The 16608-nt window shown below is 56.3% G+C and overlaps 1 protein-coding gene across 1 annotated transcript in view; it reads right to left on the bottom strand.

Moving 5' to 3' along the window:
• SCN5A (sodium voltage-gated channel alpha subunit 5) overlaps nt 1–16608 on the bottom strand; it is a 94627-nt gene that overhangs the window by 58507 nt on the left and 19512 nt on the right. Inside the window, exons 4-6 of the mRNA XM_080814901.1 lie at nt 9645–9725; nt 8230–8358; nt 1849–1940 (exon numbers count right to left, since the gene is read on the bottom strand). Of these exons, the coding sequence (XP_080671027.1) occupies nt 1849–1940; nt 8230–8358; nt 9645–9725 (302 nt within the window). The remainder of the gene's footprint in view (nt 1–1848; nt 1941–8229; nt 8359–9644; nt 9726–16608) is intronic.

Below are 16608 nucleotides of genomic sequence, written 5' to 3'. Positions count from 1 at the left end.
CCCTTCCTGGCCTGTGGACATAGTTGGTAGACAATCAGTTGGTGAGCACAGATACAGTCCTTTAAACATTTCTCATACTGATGAGAGAGTTCACTTCTGGCAAGAATGAGTCCAATGGAGTAACAGTATTTTTTCAGCAAAGACCCAAGAAGGGAAGGGTCCTGGGCATCAACTGGGAAACTCTCCTGCCACTGAAATTCTAACAGGCTGGGCGAAGAGCCCTTGGAAAGCAACCATTCGGATTTCCTTCCCATTTTGTGGGAGAGGAGACCGAGGTCTGGAGAGGGCCAAGGCTCTTTAAGCCTCAGGTCAAGGGACAACTCCTCTGGGGAGACTTCCATAATGCTGACCACAGCACTGTTCTAATGACCACTTTCAGGGTCTACTGTCTGCTTCCTCATTGGGTTGCTGGCAGCTTTGAAGAAGGCCTGGGTTGAGGCTGGCAGGCTTCCTCCTTTACTCCGAGAAATATTTTCCTTTCCTAGCCTTTCTTATAAAACAGACTGAAACTTGCCTTTTCACAACTGCTGTGGTCAGTGTCAGTGTGCTTCTCTAATCTTGTGGGCAGATGATGTGAGGTTGTCCCTGGGACCCTAGAGGACAGACCTTGAGGCTTCTAAGCATGTCTGTGTGCACCCGGGTCAATGACAACACCTATCTCAAAGGAGGTGACTACGCACTGGGGGCAGACTGTCCCACTTGCTACTGACTCTTAGGAGGGGTCTGGGGCACTGGAAGGGAGCACATCCTGCGGGGTTCGGAGGCCAGGAGGAACATTCTGAGGCTCTGTTTGAACATAGCATAAGTGGATGGGGGTCCTCTTCCAAGATAATTAACCCCATCAGGGAAGAGACTGAACTCCTGCAGAGCAGGGCCCCTGCCTTTCTGGGGGCAGCAACAGCTACGTGGAGATGAGGGGCCCAGGACTCATGGCTTTCCACATCAGGAGTGGAGGCAACCATCAACTTCACTTAAATCTTCCCTCAGCTCTGACACCTCCCCAGATCGGTGGCATACACAACCTGTCTCCAGCTGCCTTCTTAAAAGAAGCGCCTTCTCCAGTTCTCAGTGTGGCCGTATTCAGAAAAGGCTCTGGAAGGAGCCTCCTGGCACTGCTCTGTGGGCAGTGAAATCATCAAAAGCCTTTTGAGAGCTTTCCTGGATGGCTGGGGTAGGCCGGCTTTCTGGAGAGGCCGCCCGAGCTTGGATTTCCCGGGTGCAGTTGCCAACATCTGTCAAGGAGAATTGCTTCCCGAGGCTACCATGCACGGTCCACTACGCCTCTACCGCGCCATGCAGCGAGGGCTGGTAGACGCCAAGGCCTGATGACGCCTGTCCGCAGAGTACACTGTTTCACAAAATGGGGCTGCGGCGGCAGCTGTGCCCTTGTCACCACAGGGGGCCCAGTGCAGGGACTGGGCCCTCAGCCCCGTAGGCCTGTGGTTTCCCTCAAACTCAGTTCTTTGGTTTCCTTATTGGAGCGTGATGCTTCTGGCCAAAGCAATTCACGTATAAGCTTTCAGCTCTTCAAAGTGCTGAGTTCTGTTTGGGAAGGACCTCACCATCTTGGGAAGAATTGGGGTTCAATCCAGGACCTGCCGTGGGAGCTGTGTGCCCCCTGGCATCTGTGAGGGTGGGCTTTGATGGGGAGGGCAGCCCGAAGCCCCTTGTGAGGCTTTGAGGGGACAGCCGTGTCCGTTGCCGACAGCCCCCACAGCGGAGCTCTGGGAAACGTATTCTGGTGACAGGCACCTTTGGAGGGGCCTTCCCAAGGGCCACCTTGGGCCCAGCTGGCTGGGAAGGCCTGAGCGTGTCCCTCCGGCCTTGGCGTTTAACCTGATTTTTCACCTGAAATGACTGATATAGTTTTCAGGGCCCGGAGGACTCGGAAGGTACGTAAAGCTGAGACATTGCCCAGGTCCACAAATTCAGTTGTGTATCTGTAACAAGGGAAAGTCACACACGAGACAGTGACAACACGCCAGTAGGAGACACACGATGGGGGGAGGGGGGAGGGGAGACAGAGAGAGAGTCACTTGTAGCTGAGATCTGAGAGGCAAATCTGGGCATCTTACCTGGGATAACTGAAATAGTTTTTAGAGCTCTCAGGACTCTGAAAGTTCGAAGAGCCGACAAATTGCCTAGTTTTATATTTTCTGATACATACCTGCAGAATCAAACCACAGTTATTGGGAATTACAAAGCAGCACCTCAGCCTGCCCTCCCCGACCCACCCGGTCCCTTCTCCCCCTCCCACAGGGAGGGCTGCCGAGAGCCCAGGGCTCCCTCCGGCTCTCTTCCTCCTCTCCACCTTCCTGACATCGGGCCCTCGGTGAGATGACTTAAGGATGTCCACACAGGAAGCCCCCACACAGGAGGCGGCTCTCTCAGCAAGGTGCTCCTGATGGCCGGGTGACAGAGGAGCCAAGGGGCATTCTGGTCCCAGCTTTGCTCTGCATCTTCTGTCGTCTGTGATCAACTTGTGCGTGGCTGCCCCAGTCTCTGGTTGAGAGCCTCACACAGGTGTAGCAGGGTCTCTGAAGACTGAGTCCCCCCTCCTCAGTCTCATCCCAAGACCTCTGGAGGCCCCCAAGGATGGTCCTAGCTCTTCACAGGAGGAGGGACCTCAGGAGTGAGCAGCCCTCTAGGTCTGCTTGGGCCCAAGCGACGCTCGGTAGAGCTGAGTGGTAGAGACGTTCCAACCTGCAACTGTGACAGTCACCCATCTGTGGTCTTCACAGGCACGGGAGGAAGGAGTCGGTCCCTGGGGAGCAGGGAACTGCCCAAGCAAGTGTGAGGGTGTGTGTGGGTGGGTCACGTGACCAGGATGTCTAAGAGCTGGGTGGACAGTGTGTGACCAGGACCATCGGGACAGTGGCAAGTGACTTGTGATATTTAACCAAAGATTTCACATCCAGGGTACCTGACATTTAAGCGAAGGCGTCTGATGTTTAACAAAGGACAGTGGACTCAGGATGTCTGGTTTTTAACCAAGTGTGTCGGACCTGGTGTCTGAGTGACATCAGACCCAGGACTGCAGACTGATGAAGCTGGACAAGTGCCAAGGGTGGGCTGATCGTGCAGCTGGACTCACTCTGCTAGTCAGTCTGGACCTCCAGGCCCTTCCATTCCACTCAGAGTTTCTGAATCTGCTTTCAGGCTGTGGGTGTCTGCTGGGAAGGACTTGGTAGGCTATGTCAAGGGACTCAGTATCCTGGAGTCAGTCGGGTCCTGCCTTGTCCAGCTCTCTGACTGGGCTGACACCAGATTCCTCTATGTGTCCTCATGGGGCCCTGTGGACCATGCCTGCTCCCTCCTTACTCCCCACACCCCTGCAGAGATGAGAAGTCAGCAGACACATTCTCAGAGCTTTTCTTCTGGCTACACCAGATCCTTTTTGTGGTGTGGCTTCCGTTCCTTCCCCTGGACTCACTTCAGCTTGTAAACTTCCGATGGGGAGTAGATGTCACCTCCCTTATTCTGGCCCATATACAACTATTAATTTGGTTCAAGCTCCCTCTCTGCTTTTGTTGGCTATTCCATCCTCTGTGATGACTCAGATTCTCAAACCTCTGTCCCACATTCTTCTTTCAGGCCTTACTTTCCATCTGGATACGGTGCTGCCGCAAGACTTTCAGGTTTATCTCAGAACGTTGCTCATGTTGCCATGAGACACAAAGCCATGGGTCCAGCCTGCAGTGGCCCTGGGCCCCATTTCCTGCTGATGGACCAGTAAGTGTGGCCTGGGACAACAGTCTTTCTACTCAGGACACTGGTTCCAAGAGTGTCTCTTCTGGTCCGGGGGAGTGAGTAGAGCACTGTGCAGATCAGAGGGAACCAACGGTCCTTGCTTCTCCCTTCTTGTCCCTCGCAGACCCGGTCTGTCCCCTCGCATCTCCAGGGAAGCCCTGCCTGTCTGAAGCTTGGACTCTGCCTGTCTCTGCCTGTCCCAGGGCAGAACTCGCCTTCCCACATCCTCAGGCTTGCCCTCCATTCATAGTCCGCCTTCTCAGCAGCTGGTACTGAGCACAGAGGAGCCAAGATCCCAAGGTGTGTGCTCCTAGCAGGCTTGCAAGGCCAGCTGAGTGGCTGAGAACGGGAGCAGGGCCGGTGGTCATCCATGAAGTCAGGACACGTGTGGGAGAGCAATGCTGAGGAGAAGCAAGTCTCAAAGGTAAGACACAGGGCTGGGTGAAGTCTTGGTGTGTCCGTGACCATGCCTGTGACATGGAGGCTCCTGCCCTTTCAGCTGATTCAGAGCCTTCGCCCTGGCTGCTTCCCACATGGAGGCCCTAGACCCCCCAGTGAGGCCTCTTGGGGCTCCAGGATATGTGGCCGGAGAGACCCTGTATTTGGCAACGGGCCAGCTTTGGGAGTGGCCAGGTTGGAGGTAGAGAGAGCTCTGCCCCTGTGAGGCTGGCAAAATGTTCCTCCAGGCCATTCTACTCCTGCACACCAGCCCCAGGGCAGGGGAAGCCCTTCTGGAAGCCAGAAGAACCTGGAGGAAGGGCAGACCCCCTCCTGCTCCACCCCCATCATCCTGTGCAGCCCTCCTATTCAATGCAGTGGGAGCCTACCTACCGGGCTGCTGGGCAGAGAGGTACAGCCCACCCTCTCCCCTCTGCCCTCCCTCCTTTCCCCTCCAGGTTCGGTTTCCATAACAACCCCAGGAGGTGGGAGGCTGTGCTAACGGGCAGGTAATGCCCAGCCGGGGAGGGGCCCTGGGAAGAACTCTGGCTGGAGGGTTGCCTGGCAGGCCTCCTGGCAACCAGACCCTCCTACAGTCTCTATGTTGAGTGGGAGGGGAGATCAGGTGGGAACATTAGACCTGGCGTGCCTCTTGAGTGAGGGGACCTGTTTTAGTTTCAGCATGGCTGCTGATTCATTGCACAAATTTGGGCAAGAGGTAGGCTCTCTCGGAGCCTCAGTTCCCCATCTGTAAAATGGGGGAGGGGGAGTTTCATTGAATCAACCACTTCTGCCACCCAAGGCTCCTTCAATTATTCTAGAAGCCCCCACCCCAACCCCTTACAGAGTCATTTGACTATAGGAGGATGCATTTCACTGCATTACCAGGGCACCACTGTTCTCAGAAGGCAGGGCCACCACCAATCAGAGCTGCCAGGCCAATCCAGCCCACAGCAGATCCCTGACATTCCAGTGGGTCCCTGCGCCCCAGGGGAAGCAAGTGCCGTTTCCCGGAGATGCTCAGGAACTTGGAAATGGTCTGCTGGCCTCTAAGGCTCTGTTCTGCTTTGTCACCCCTGGTTCTGGTCCAGAGCAAAGGCAGGCAGGCAGGCCTTGGTGAGGAAAGCACACCTGCTCTGTGATTCCAAGTGGAAGAAGCAGTTCCCTGTGGACTCCCATGGGGACTGAGACAGAGACTCTCTCATGGGATAAGCAGCAGGACTCACTAAGGGCCTGAGGTCATTCAGAACATCTTCCAAAGACCTACGGTTAGGTAAGGGACCCAGGGTCTGGGAGCATCCCTGCGGTGGACACAGCCCTGCTCAGGCTCCAGGATGGGAAGTAGGAAAGACACAGGCAGATGCTGTGTCCTGTTCTGCCACAGCCCCCTTCCTGTGACACCAGACCCCCAGTGGCTCAAAGAGCACTGCTCCCCTCTCGTGGGCACTCTGGAGCCTGGGCCTGGTGTAACACTCCTGCCCCCTTCCAAAGTCAGTGCAATGTCCTTCCTCTGCGTGGAGAGGTTTCCTTTTCTCCTCAAGAGCAGGAGCCTCCCTACTCCGTGTTCTCAGCTGATGATCCCACTTCTTACCGTGGAGAAAATACGAGCAATCAGAAGAGAAATTCTCTTCTTTCATCACCGACTCTCCCAACCCACCTGAAATTCTGCCTTCCCTGCTCTGACGGCCAGAGTTCCACGTGGGCCCTAGATTCCTGGCCCTCGGGCCAGCTCAAGGGCTTTGTCCTGCAACTCACCCTCCTCCGCCATCAGGCTGCCCTCTCCCCTGCACCGCATCCCCTTTACAAAGACCCCTCCAGTGGTGCTCTGCCCGTCTTCCCCACCCCTGGCATCCTAGTTTCAGTCCTGTTTACAGCTAGCCCCGCAAAGTGCATGTCTATACTTGCCCCAGTCTCTTGAGCCCTGTCTAATCAGGTGTCTGTACCCCCATGTTGGGTCAAGGCAATCAGCGGGGTCATGGTCATCTCAGTGGCATCAAGGTCATAGGCGGTGTCACGTCTCGGACTGCCATGGTCTATGCCTTGGATTTCTTCAGCCTCCTCAGGGCATCTTTCAAGGGTAGCCACACTCAGCCAGTCCTCTGTCCAGGTTTTCTCCATCTTCCATAGCGGTGCCCTCCAGACTCCTTGGCTCACCCCTTCCTCTCTGACCTCAAGACGTTGGAGCATCCCGAGGTACAGTCCCCAGGCGCCGTCCCTTCTCTGGCCATGTTCACTCTAGATGATTCATTCATCTGGTCTCCTGGCTGCCGGTCTCATCTGCACCCTGATGGGTTCTAAATATATATCCCTACCTCGGACCTCTTTCCTGAAGTCCAGACTGGAATATCCAGTTGCCTATTCCGCATCTCACCCCTGGATGCTTTCAGACTTAATGCATTTCCAATCTGGGTGCTTGAGTCCCTTCCTCCCTCGGCCAGCCCCTCCCGTCAGCTTCCATTTTAACAAACGGGAACTCTGTTCACCCAGCTGCTCAAGCCAAACCCACCTTGGGGTCTCCCGTCAGCCCTACCCTCAAAGTACATTCAGAATCTGACCATGTCTCTCAGCTTCTCTACTTAAACCCCAGTCCCTGCCACCATCTTTCTCCTGGCTATGAAAATAGCCCCCCAGCTGCTGGGCAAACTTATGATACATAGCTCAGGTCTCATCACTCCCTGCCTTTCAACCCCTGATGGCTCTCTTTATGGCCCTCAAGGCCATAGGGCTGGCCCTCAAGGCCATAGGGCTGCCCCCCACCACCCTGCCTTCTCTCTGGCTACACTCTCCCTTGCTCAGTCGGCTCTGCCCAGGCCTAAGTCTACAACGGCTTTGGGCAAGTGGCAGCGTCTCTCAGAGCCTCAGTTTCCCCACCTGTAAGGTGGTGGGCTGGTGTCAGTTCACAAGCAGAGCACCGAGAAGCAGAGGTCCTGATGCATTTTCTAACCAGCAGACTCTCCATCTCACCGGGAAGCACCCCATCAGCAGGGTCTGGCTGCCTGCTCTCCCCTCTCTTCCCCACAGCATGGCTGAGCTCACAGCCAGGGGTGCTCACGTCCCGGGTGAGGCAGACCTTGGCCGGCATGAACAGGTGCATTCAGTGAATCTGAGAATCCTACAAAGCAGGCGCTGAACCGAACCTCCAACACCACCGAGGCCAGCACTATCCTTCCACGAGTCAGGGAACAGGGGCCCTGCAAGAGCAAAGTATTGGGCCTACCAGCTCCGCTCCCTGCCAGGGTGTGGTGCCCAGGCCCACACACACATCAGGCTTCCAGAAAGAGTTTGACGGCTGAGCCCAGGCCACAGCTCCCACCCGGGAGGCCCACCCTGATCAGTCATTGCCTCCAGAACGAAGCTTCTGTTGTGGACACATCCCGAGGGGAATGCCTTAATCCAGCCTCAGCGAGGATCTCTTTTTAGACAAGGATGCTGCATGGCAGCAGGCCGGGGATATTCCCATTCACTCTCTGGCAGGCTCCTTGTGGGTCCTTGGCATCTGTTTTGTCATCTGTAAAATGGGGACAAGGAATCTCCAGCCAGGATACCTCACTGGATCATGCCAGTGACCAAATATGGAGTCCGTGAGTGGAGAGAGCGGAGGTGCTGGTGTGCCCAGCGTGGGCTCCTGGGGATGCCCGGTCACTTCTCCAGGCTCCTTGTCTTTCCTGCTGACTCATTCTTAATCACCTTGGAATCTAGGTCATTGATCACAGTGCTCCAGAGATCTGGGGCTGTAACACTGGTTTCCCACGGTGGAAGGGGCAGAGGACGCTAAGCCAGAATCTTAATGGATTCTGAGTCCAGGGCTGCACAGGGCCACCGCTGAGCCAGCGGGCCTGACTGCCATGGCCCACCAAGAGGGGCTGGGGGCCTCCATCCTGTCTTCCTCTTGCCATAGCAGTGAGGTGGGCTGCTCTCCAGCCATATGCAGCCTGCAGTGGGGGGGTGAGAGGGCCTGGCGGCGCAGGGCCAGGGATAACACCCACGTCCCTGACTACAGCCTGGTGAGACACAGTACGGCGCAGAGAGCAAGGTACTCACGCCATGACGATCACACTGAAGTCTAGCCAGTTCCACGGGTCCCGGAGGAAGGTGAAAGCATGCAGGCAAAAGCCTCGAGCCAGAATCTTGACAAGAGACTCAAAGGTGTAAATGGCAGTGAAGGTGTACCTGGGGGGAGAGACCCGCAAGGTTTTTCAGGGAGGCTGCAGCCCGCAGGCCAGGTTGCCCAGGTTCCTCACACGCATGCCTGAGCCCTGGATAGCTCTGCTCTTAAGTAGCCGTCAGGCCAGACCCTTGGCCATGCCCTCTGGCTTAGCTGGAGGCTTAGTCCAAACGTGGGACTAATTACGGCATCTTTGCACGTAATTAGTGCAGAGTGCTAATTAGTGCAAAAGTGCTCAGCATTGCTGAGCGCCCACCATGTGCCCCTCTGAACTTTCCATGTTCCCTCTTACTTGTCTTGGTGTAAGAAGACCCTTGACTTCTCTCCTCACTCCAGCCCTGGGGGCCATGTACATGAGCATATGGTGGTCACTGGGTCTACCCTGTAAGGACGCTCAGATCATGTCACTCCCTCATCCTTGCTGGTCGGTCCTCAGCAACTAGTGACAGAAGCACGGTCCATTCTCAACTACCTACAGGTGGGTGGGTACAGCTGTCTCCAGTGCACTTGGGAAGGGGGCTGAGGTTCTAATGCCTGAGGCTAGGTGGGGTGAAGAATCGTGATGCCTAGATGCCGGGACCATGGGCTGCTTCTTTCATTCCCGCAGCCCCGGGCAAACGCAGAGAGCCATAAGTAAAGCCACTTTGGTAAGAGAGGCTGTCCCTGACATTCCATCAGTTCCCCGAAAACAGGCACCAAGCTCCCCAAGGGCCTATCGGGTCTGTTTGAAACTTAAGGGTACTGTACTCTCATTTGAGAAGGATGGACTGGAAGCTGTTTTCTGAAATTGAGCAAATGGTCCCAGGAGGCAGCAGAGGTAGTAGTGAAGTGGGGACACCCCTGGGCCATGCCCTGCTGGACAAGGTGCGCCTCCAATTTCCAGCTTCCTGTCCGTCAAAGGGGGACAGTGGCTGTCCCCATCTTATGGTGCTGCCCGGAGGGACAGAGGAGATGTGGTTTACTGTTCCCACGGCAGCGCCTGGCACACACTAAGTGCTCGGTAAGTCAGGATTTTATTTCAGAGCCTTCCTCAGCCGGCTCAGTGCTCTTTAGGGTGGGTCAGGAGGGAATCTCCCACTTGGCCAACCTGGAGAGCTTCCTCCCTTGAGGGCACCGCTCAAGGCAAGGAGCCGGCAGGACCAAGAGTGGCCTGAGAGGGAAGGGGCTGAGCCAAGGACCCTCCAGGTGGGCGAGTCCTGCCGGTGACTTCTGGGGTGACTTTCGGGGCCACAGTATGGGATGGAAAGGGAGGGAGGGAGAGGCCGGCCACAGAGGCCCTGAAGATACTCACTCGACATACTTGGTCCAGGGTGGAGGGTCGTGCTGGGCCATGAACACGCAGTTGGTCAGGATGGTACACATGATAAGCATACTGAACAGCGTGGCGCGGAGGTCAAGGAAAGCTCCGTGCAGCGGGCCGGCGGGCCACTGGCGCCTGAGGATCCTGCCCTTGCGATTGTCACTGCCATGCCACTGCTGCCGGGTCAACGAGGTGGGGGCTCCAGGGCCCAGGCCCTGCCCACCTCTCCCCTCCTCGGCACTTGCAGCAGGAGCCCTGCCCTGCTCTGCAGTCCCTTCAGGGACCGGACAGCTGACGTGGCACCATTAGCAGAGTTCCACGTAGGGTCTGTCCTGGAGGGCAGGGAGGAAGACCCCAGAGTACAGAAGTTTTGACCCACAGCCGCGTGGGAGGGAGATGGGATTTGGAAACTGCTCCTCAGGGGCCACTTGCTTGCAGGGAGAGGAAAGCCCTGGCAGTGGGGCTCCCAGTTCTTTTCCCTACTTCCCCGGGGGGGCTCTTTACCTTTGGTCTCGGACCTCTCTGAAGGGTTCTGCTGTCCCAACTTAAATGCCTCGTCAGGATACACTAACCCTGAGGATGCAGGTGATGGCTCCTCATACTGCTTTCTGCCCTTAGCACGTGCCCCACCTAGTGCTCTCCTCGCCATCCTTCAAGAAGCTCCTCAGCAGGTGCACAGCTTCTGAGCAGGGGCACCTGTCCTCCCCGCCTTGAGCAGGAACATCCCCTCAGAATGAGTTCCCCCGGAGCAGGAGCACCCCTTCTGAACAGGAGCACCCTCTCTGAGCAGCCTGCTTTGACTCCTGGGGGACTGCACCCCCAGGGCATGGGGCATCTCTCCTTAAATGTGCCCTTGCCCCCCAAGAGGTAATGCCCATCGGCTCCCCATCAGAAGGGGAGCTCTTCAGATGTTGGGTCTTGGGCATCCTTCTGGGCCCCTGGCCTTGAACCGAACTGCCCCAGGCCTTGGGTCATACCTAACTTTCTGGCTACCCTCTCTGCTGCTTGACGCCAAATGAAGCCCTGACTGACCTCCTGGCCTCTCTCACCTCCACAAGACCTACAAGGGAGCAAGGGGCAGACCCTGGGGCCATGGAGGGACTGGCACAGGGGACCCCCAAGGGGCCTGAGTCAGAACGGGGAACACTCGGCTGCTCTCACAAATTCCCTCCCCACCCCAAGAAGAGAGGCTGGGCTTCCTGCCCGTTGCGGCTGCCCCCAGGCTCATGGCGACGTGGTCCCGGCCCCAGACCTGTGCACAGCAGCTGCCCACCTGAGATTCCCTCTGGCTGCCAGGGAGCTGAAGTAATTGAGCCCTAGGGGCCTGCCTCTTTCCTCCCTAGCAGAGCTCCTCCAATTTCCAAGGCCTGGCCCCGCCTCAGGTCTGAGGGGGAGAGCAGTGCAGTCAGCCAAGCCTGGGTGCTGACTTCTGGGAGAGTGAGGGGCTGCCCCAGCTGGGGAGGGAGGAGAGGTGAGTGAGACCTCCACACTTCTAGTCCTCCTTCTAGGGAACTGAGGGGATTAGGAAATAGCCTGCCAAGCCCCACCTCCAGTTTATAACGAATTCTCCAATTTCTCACCTGAGATGAAAGAGGACCAGGCTTTGGGAACCTCCCTCAGTTCAAGCAGGTGGTTCCAGGAAGTCCTGATTCCTCCCTCGGGGAGGACACCTCTCCAGGCAAGGGGTGTGGCTGGGGGTGGGGGGTGGAGGGAGCAGTGGGGGGAGTGGTGTCCCTCAGCTGGAGAGCTGCCCATCCCTTTGCCTGTGGGCAGGTCTCCCTGGCTGACCCTACTCCCTTCTCCCTCACACATGCACATGTTCCCCACACCCAGACTCTGTGCCAAGGCTGTCCTTATTGGGCAGACAGTTAACTCGCCCCTCAACCAGCTTTATTCACCAACCTCCCACCTGATCCACTACTGGGGATCCCAGGTGATTCCTGAAATATGAAAGTAATGACCCTAAGAGTAAATATTTATTGAGCCCTTCCTAGGGCCAGGCTCTGCTCTCTGTAACCATTAACTAATTCAATTCTCCCAACATCCCTATGCGGAGTCACTGGAGGGGAGGGACTTTGTCTCCATTTTGTACCCGAGGAGACTGAGGCACAAGGTCAGGCTGGATAGTCCTACAGCCGGTAGAATAAGAGCCCCCCCTCCCCACCCCGCAGACAACCACATTCAAAACCCGGACAAGCACAGATGTTAATTTATATGGCAAAAGGAATTTGTGGATGTGATTAAACGACGGGTCTTGGGATGGGAGATCGCCTTGAATTGTCCGGGCAGGCCCAGTGTCAGCACAGGCTCCTTCTAAGCAAAGGAGGTAGGCAGGAGGGTTGGCAGCGGAGCCTTGTCTGTGGGAAGAATCTCACCAGCGGTTGCTGACTTCATACACGGGGCTATCATAAGCCAAGGAGTCCACACAGCCTCTAGAAACTGGGAAAGACTAGGCCCAGAGTCGCCCCAGGTGCCTCCAGGGAGGAACGCAGCCCGGCCTACATGCCCTCGGTGAGACCCTCCCGGGCTCCTGACCGCCACAAGCGTATGATGCTACATTTTGTAGTTTTAAACCACTATATTTGTGGTGATTTGTTGAAGGGGCCACAGACTGTCAGTACAAAGCCGGTCAATGGCCTGGCCCTGCTCCGAGCCCCCGCCCGCCCAGCGCAGGCCCCCCCTACTCTGAGCCCTGTCTCTGCATGAGAACACCAAGGGGTCATCCTGCTGCCTCCAGACAGAACGGCTGGGGCACGGGTATTGCTACCTCATACTTGGTCTCTGTCACCCACAGGGCAGTAAAACCAATGAGTAAAAGGCTTTGTAAAGTGCGTGTAGACTGCCACCCTGCCGCGGAGGGGGTTAGGGGATGAAATTGTCATTTTTAAGAACAGACCTAAAGAGCATGTATGCTTGGCCCTGGGTGGGAGACAGGGAGGGAACAGCTCCAAGATGGGACATTATGAGAAACCGGGCCTGCCTAGGGCTGGGCAGGAGGCTTCCTGGAGGAGGCATTTAGACAGGCACCCAAGGCTGGACAGGGTTCCTTTAGCAATCCATCAGGCTGCTGGTCACGGTGAAGCAAGCTGGGCTTCCTGGGGAGACCCCTCTCAACAGCTCTCACTAGAGCGAAGAAAAGGCCCCTGGGCAGAGAACAGCAGTGGACAGGCTGCCTTGGACTAAAAGACTCGGCTGGAGCTCAGGTGAGTTGAACTCTGGCATCAAGACTTAGGGAAGATCCAGAGGAGACGGCTCGCTCTTTGGAGTGCTGCCAGCCAGGGTCTGCGTCCCATGGTGGGGAATGACAGGAGCTGCCTGCCTGGGTTCTGACCGTTTGACCAAAGGCAACAGCTTAAGGGGAGGTGCAGCAAACCCTAGACTGTGAGCTGCTTGATCACTGGAAACCCTGCCTGCTCTCCCGAACCTGAGGACCACCTTTCCATTATTCTCCATCACTCCTGTATGTGTGTGTTCTCTTCCTGCCTACAGGTGCCTCCAGTCCACGTGACTCTGCTCAGAGCATCCCCGGGTCCCCCGTGGAGCCCGGCAGGCAGCCAATACCGGAGAGATGAGTCAAGTGCACTCCAGCCCCGGGCACACCTGTTTGCACTGCCTGGCAGTTTCAGGCCAATGACTGAGCTGGCCCCATGTGTGGGCAGAGGCAAAGGCCAGCTCTCTAGGTCTGAGCTCTGCTGAACATCTTCAATCCTGTCATGTCATTGTCCCCAAACACCCACTCCCAGCCTCATGATTAAAATGCCAGCAAGGACTGCCTGCATGGGTGGTGGGGAATGCCTTAAACTTGGCCTGCCTGTCTTTGGATCCCGAGGAGTCAAAAACAACAACAACCACCACCACAAAACCTTGAGAACAGAAGGGATGCTGTGGGGGGCATTTTCATATATCCGTGCCATTCAGTGAACATGCACACACACGCACGCACACAAACACACACAAACATGTGGTTTGATTGCCCATTTGAATCTGCTAGAGAAACGTGGGAGGATTTTGTGAACAGACCCTGTGCACCCAGGAAGGCAGAAAGCTTCTCGGCGTGAACGTGATGCCTCTCTGAATGTGACTGCAGTAGAATTGGGAATTCAGTTGGTTTCTTTTATTTAATCCTGGCAGGAACACATTCTGCAGGATTATAACAAAAATACATTGGAAAAAAAAATAATTCTACATACCCATATTTACTTTTTAGGCCACTTCCCCGGGATGCTGAACAAGCGTGGCGCTCAGAGCAAAGCTGAGCTGAATTACGGGGCACTTGCTAGCAGATTGCTGGGAATGCCTGCCTCATTCCTAGTGAGTGGGTTTTCTTCCTTGAGAGCAGGGGCCACCCTCCTGCCCCTTGGTTTGTTCCTCTCTGTCCCCTGGCCCTTTCCAAAGGGCCGAGCCCCAAAGGGCACCCATGAGTGGATATGAAAACATAAGCCAAGCATGGGACAGAGTTTCAGTTTGGCAGAAATGCTAGATCTCTGCTGCAGGACAACACGCACATAAACCTACTCCACATAAACACCACTGCACCCTACACTTAAACGTGGTCATGACAGTGAATTTTATGTTCTGTTTTTTTTTTTCTCAGTACAATAGAAAAGAATGTAAGCAGAGTGAAAGTTCACTACTCAGAACACGAAATCTGTATGCAGATTCACAGTGACTGTTAAGGGGCACAAGGCTCCTTTTTGGGGTGATGACATGCTCTGGAATTGGATAGTGGGGATGGTTGTACCACCGTAGGAATATACTAAAATCCACTCAGTTGGACGTCTCAAAACAATACGTTGTATGGTATGTGGATTACATTTCAACTAAGAAAAAAAGAAATACACGGAGAGTTGGTGGATTCCTAGGCTTCACACTGGAGCTTCTGGTCTGGAAAGGGCCAGGAATCCGAATTTTGAATAAACTACTGAGGTGAGCCTGAGATGATCCTCAGGGACCCACACCTGGAAACACCTGTCCAGGGCGCTGTGTGCGCGGATTGCCGGGCCCTTGAGAAAATGCAGGTTCTGGGGTGGGGCCTGAGACTCGGCAATTCTTATGAGATCCTCATGCTGCTGCTGCTACTGGTCTGTGCGCCACACTCTGAATGGCAAGGCTCAAGGGCACAGAGGGGAGGCTCCCAAACCTCGCAGATCTAGACCCTTCCTCTCCCCACTGCCCCCGAGCCCACTAAGGGGCGCTATTGAGGGCCATCGGAGTGCTTCCAGTCCCTGGCACCTGGAGGATCCAGGCAGCCCCTGGGAGCCCACTTCAGGGCCTCAACCATGGCAAGCCACCTCCCTGGGGCAGCTGCCCTGGGGGACACAGGCCAGCTCTGAGGCCTCAGGGTCGGTTGTGCCCGGAGTGGGGGTGGGGGTGGTGGCGGGGATGGGGAAGCAGGGGGGACACCAGCAGCATTGCACAGCCTCAGTCACTGCTCAACGGACCCTCTGGCCAGCCTGTGGGCGCCAGTGCTCCCCAACCACCTCCCTGGCCTCATCTGGCCACCCCCACCCTGGGCCCGGCCCAGGGCCCTGCAGGAATCCTGGGGCTGCCGCTGTATCCCTAGAGGCGCCCCAGCTGCCAAACAGTGTTGGGTTGGTTAGATACCTGGAGGAGAAGCCCCAGGTGGGAGCCAGAGCATGCTTTCAGGGAGGCCACGCCCTCGGAGTGAGGCGGAGACCAGCTCTGAGCCGGAGAGGAGGCCGGCCTTGCCTCCTCCCTCTGGGCTGTCCTCACCAGCCCGTGCCTACCCGCTGGCAGGAATGACAACTATTCCTGTAGCTGTCTTATCAGTCTTAGGGGACAGTACAATTCCCAAGGGGGCAAGGTCAGGGTCTTGTTCAGCTCCACGCACCCAGGGTGCCCTTCAAAGTGCTGGGTGTCTCCAGGGAGTTTAGAAACAGTTGCAGAACGGCCCAAAATTCAATCCAGAACTACCCTTGCCTCACAAAGGAAGACATAGCTTGGAAGGGCAGGCTGCTCTCTGAATGGAACCGCTCCCCTCGGTGTCTGTCCACCCGAGAGACCTCTCCGAGGCTGCCACGGCTGTGGCTGTACGTGGGACTTTGCCTGGACACACACATCTAGCGAACCCTGGGGGAAAGGCAGGAGCGAGCCGGAGGCGGGGAGAGAGGGTCTGCACGCAGAGAACAGATTTGGCACTGAGCTCCTCCAATTAACCCCTGGGGTGAGGATCGGGCACTGGGGCACAGGTGAGTGGAGCCTGGAACGGGCATCCCTCACCTCTGCCTGGCCAGGAAAAGCCCCTGAGCTGTCAGCATCTGTCTCAGTGACTTAGCTCCTCACGGGGCAGCTGTTTTCCTGAAGCCTCTGGCCTTGCTCAGAGGTTAATGGGTCTTTGCCTCAGCCTCGGAAAAGGTCCATCCAGAGTGGGGAATGGAGGGGGGACCTTGGGGAGCTCTATCAGGCCAGCCTGCCGCGCCCACGGCTAATCACTCTGCAGAGCCCAGAAGCACTGATTCGATTAATGGCCCAGCCAGCTGCCAGCCAAAGGAAGGCTGCCCAGGCCGGCACCGCGAGACACAGATGCCTCTGACTGTATCTGGACACCAGCCTCCCCACCCTCCCCACCGCTGCCTCCCCATCTGTGGGGCCCCCTTTCTGAAGTCCACAGAACAGCCGTGATCGGGTGCTGGCGTCCTGTCCCACATCCCACGCGGCCTGAATGAGGCCCCCTTCGGGCCCAAAGGCCAGTCTGTCCCTTGTCACACTGCAGCACTCCCAGAGCGTTCCTCCGCAGCCGGCAGCTTTTTTAGGCTGTGGTTTATATAATTTAATGCTAACCAGAGTTCTTTGAGAGAACTCTGAAACTGCAAACATATCGTCAACACCTAATCAAAAAGCAAGTGTTGCCTCCCTAGAAGGGTGCCCACGTGTGAATAAACCAGAGGCCTCTTTAGTGGGAAGTGGTTTCTCCTTGGCTCAGCCCTGGTGCCCT

This window comes from Martes martes (genome assembly GCF_963455335.1).
Source record: "Martes martes genome assembly, chromosome: 1".
NCBI lineage: Eukaryota > Metazoa > Chordata > Mammalia > Carnivora > Mustelidae > Martes > Martes martes.
The sequence above is the reverse complement of the archived record's forward strand: the minus strand, read 5'-3'. Positions and strand labels throughout refer to the sequence as shown.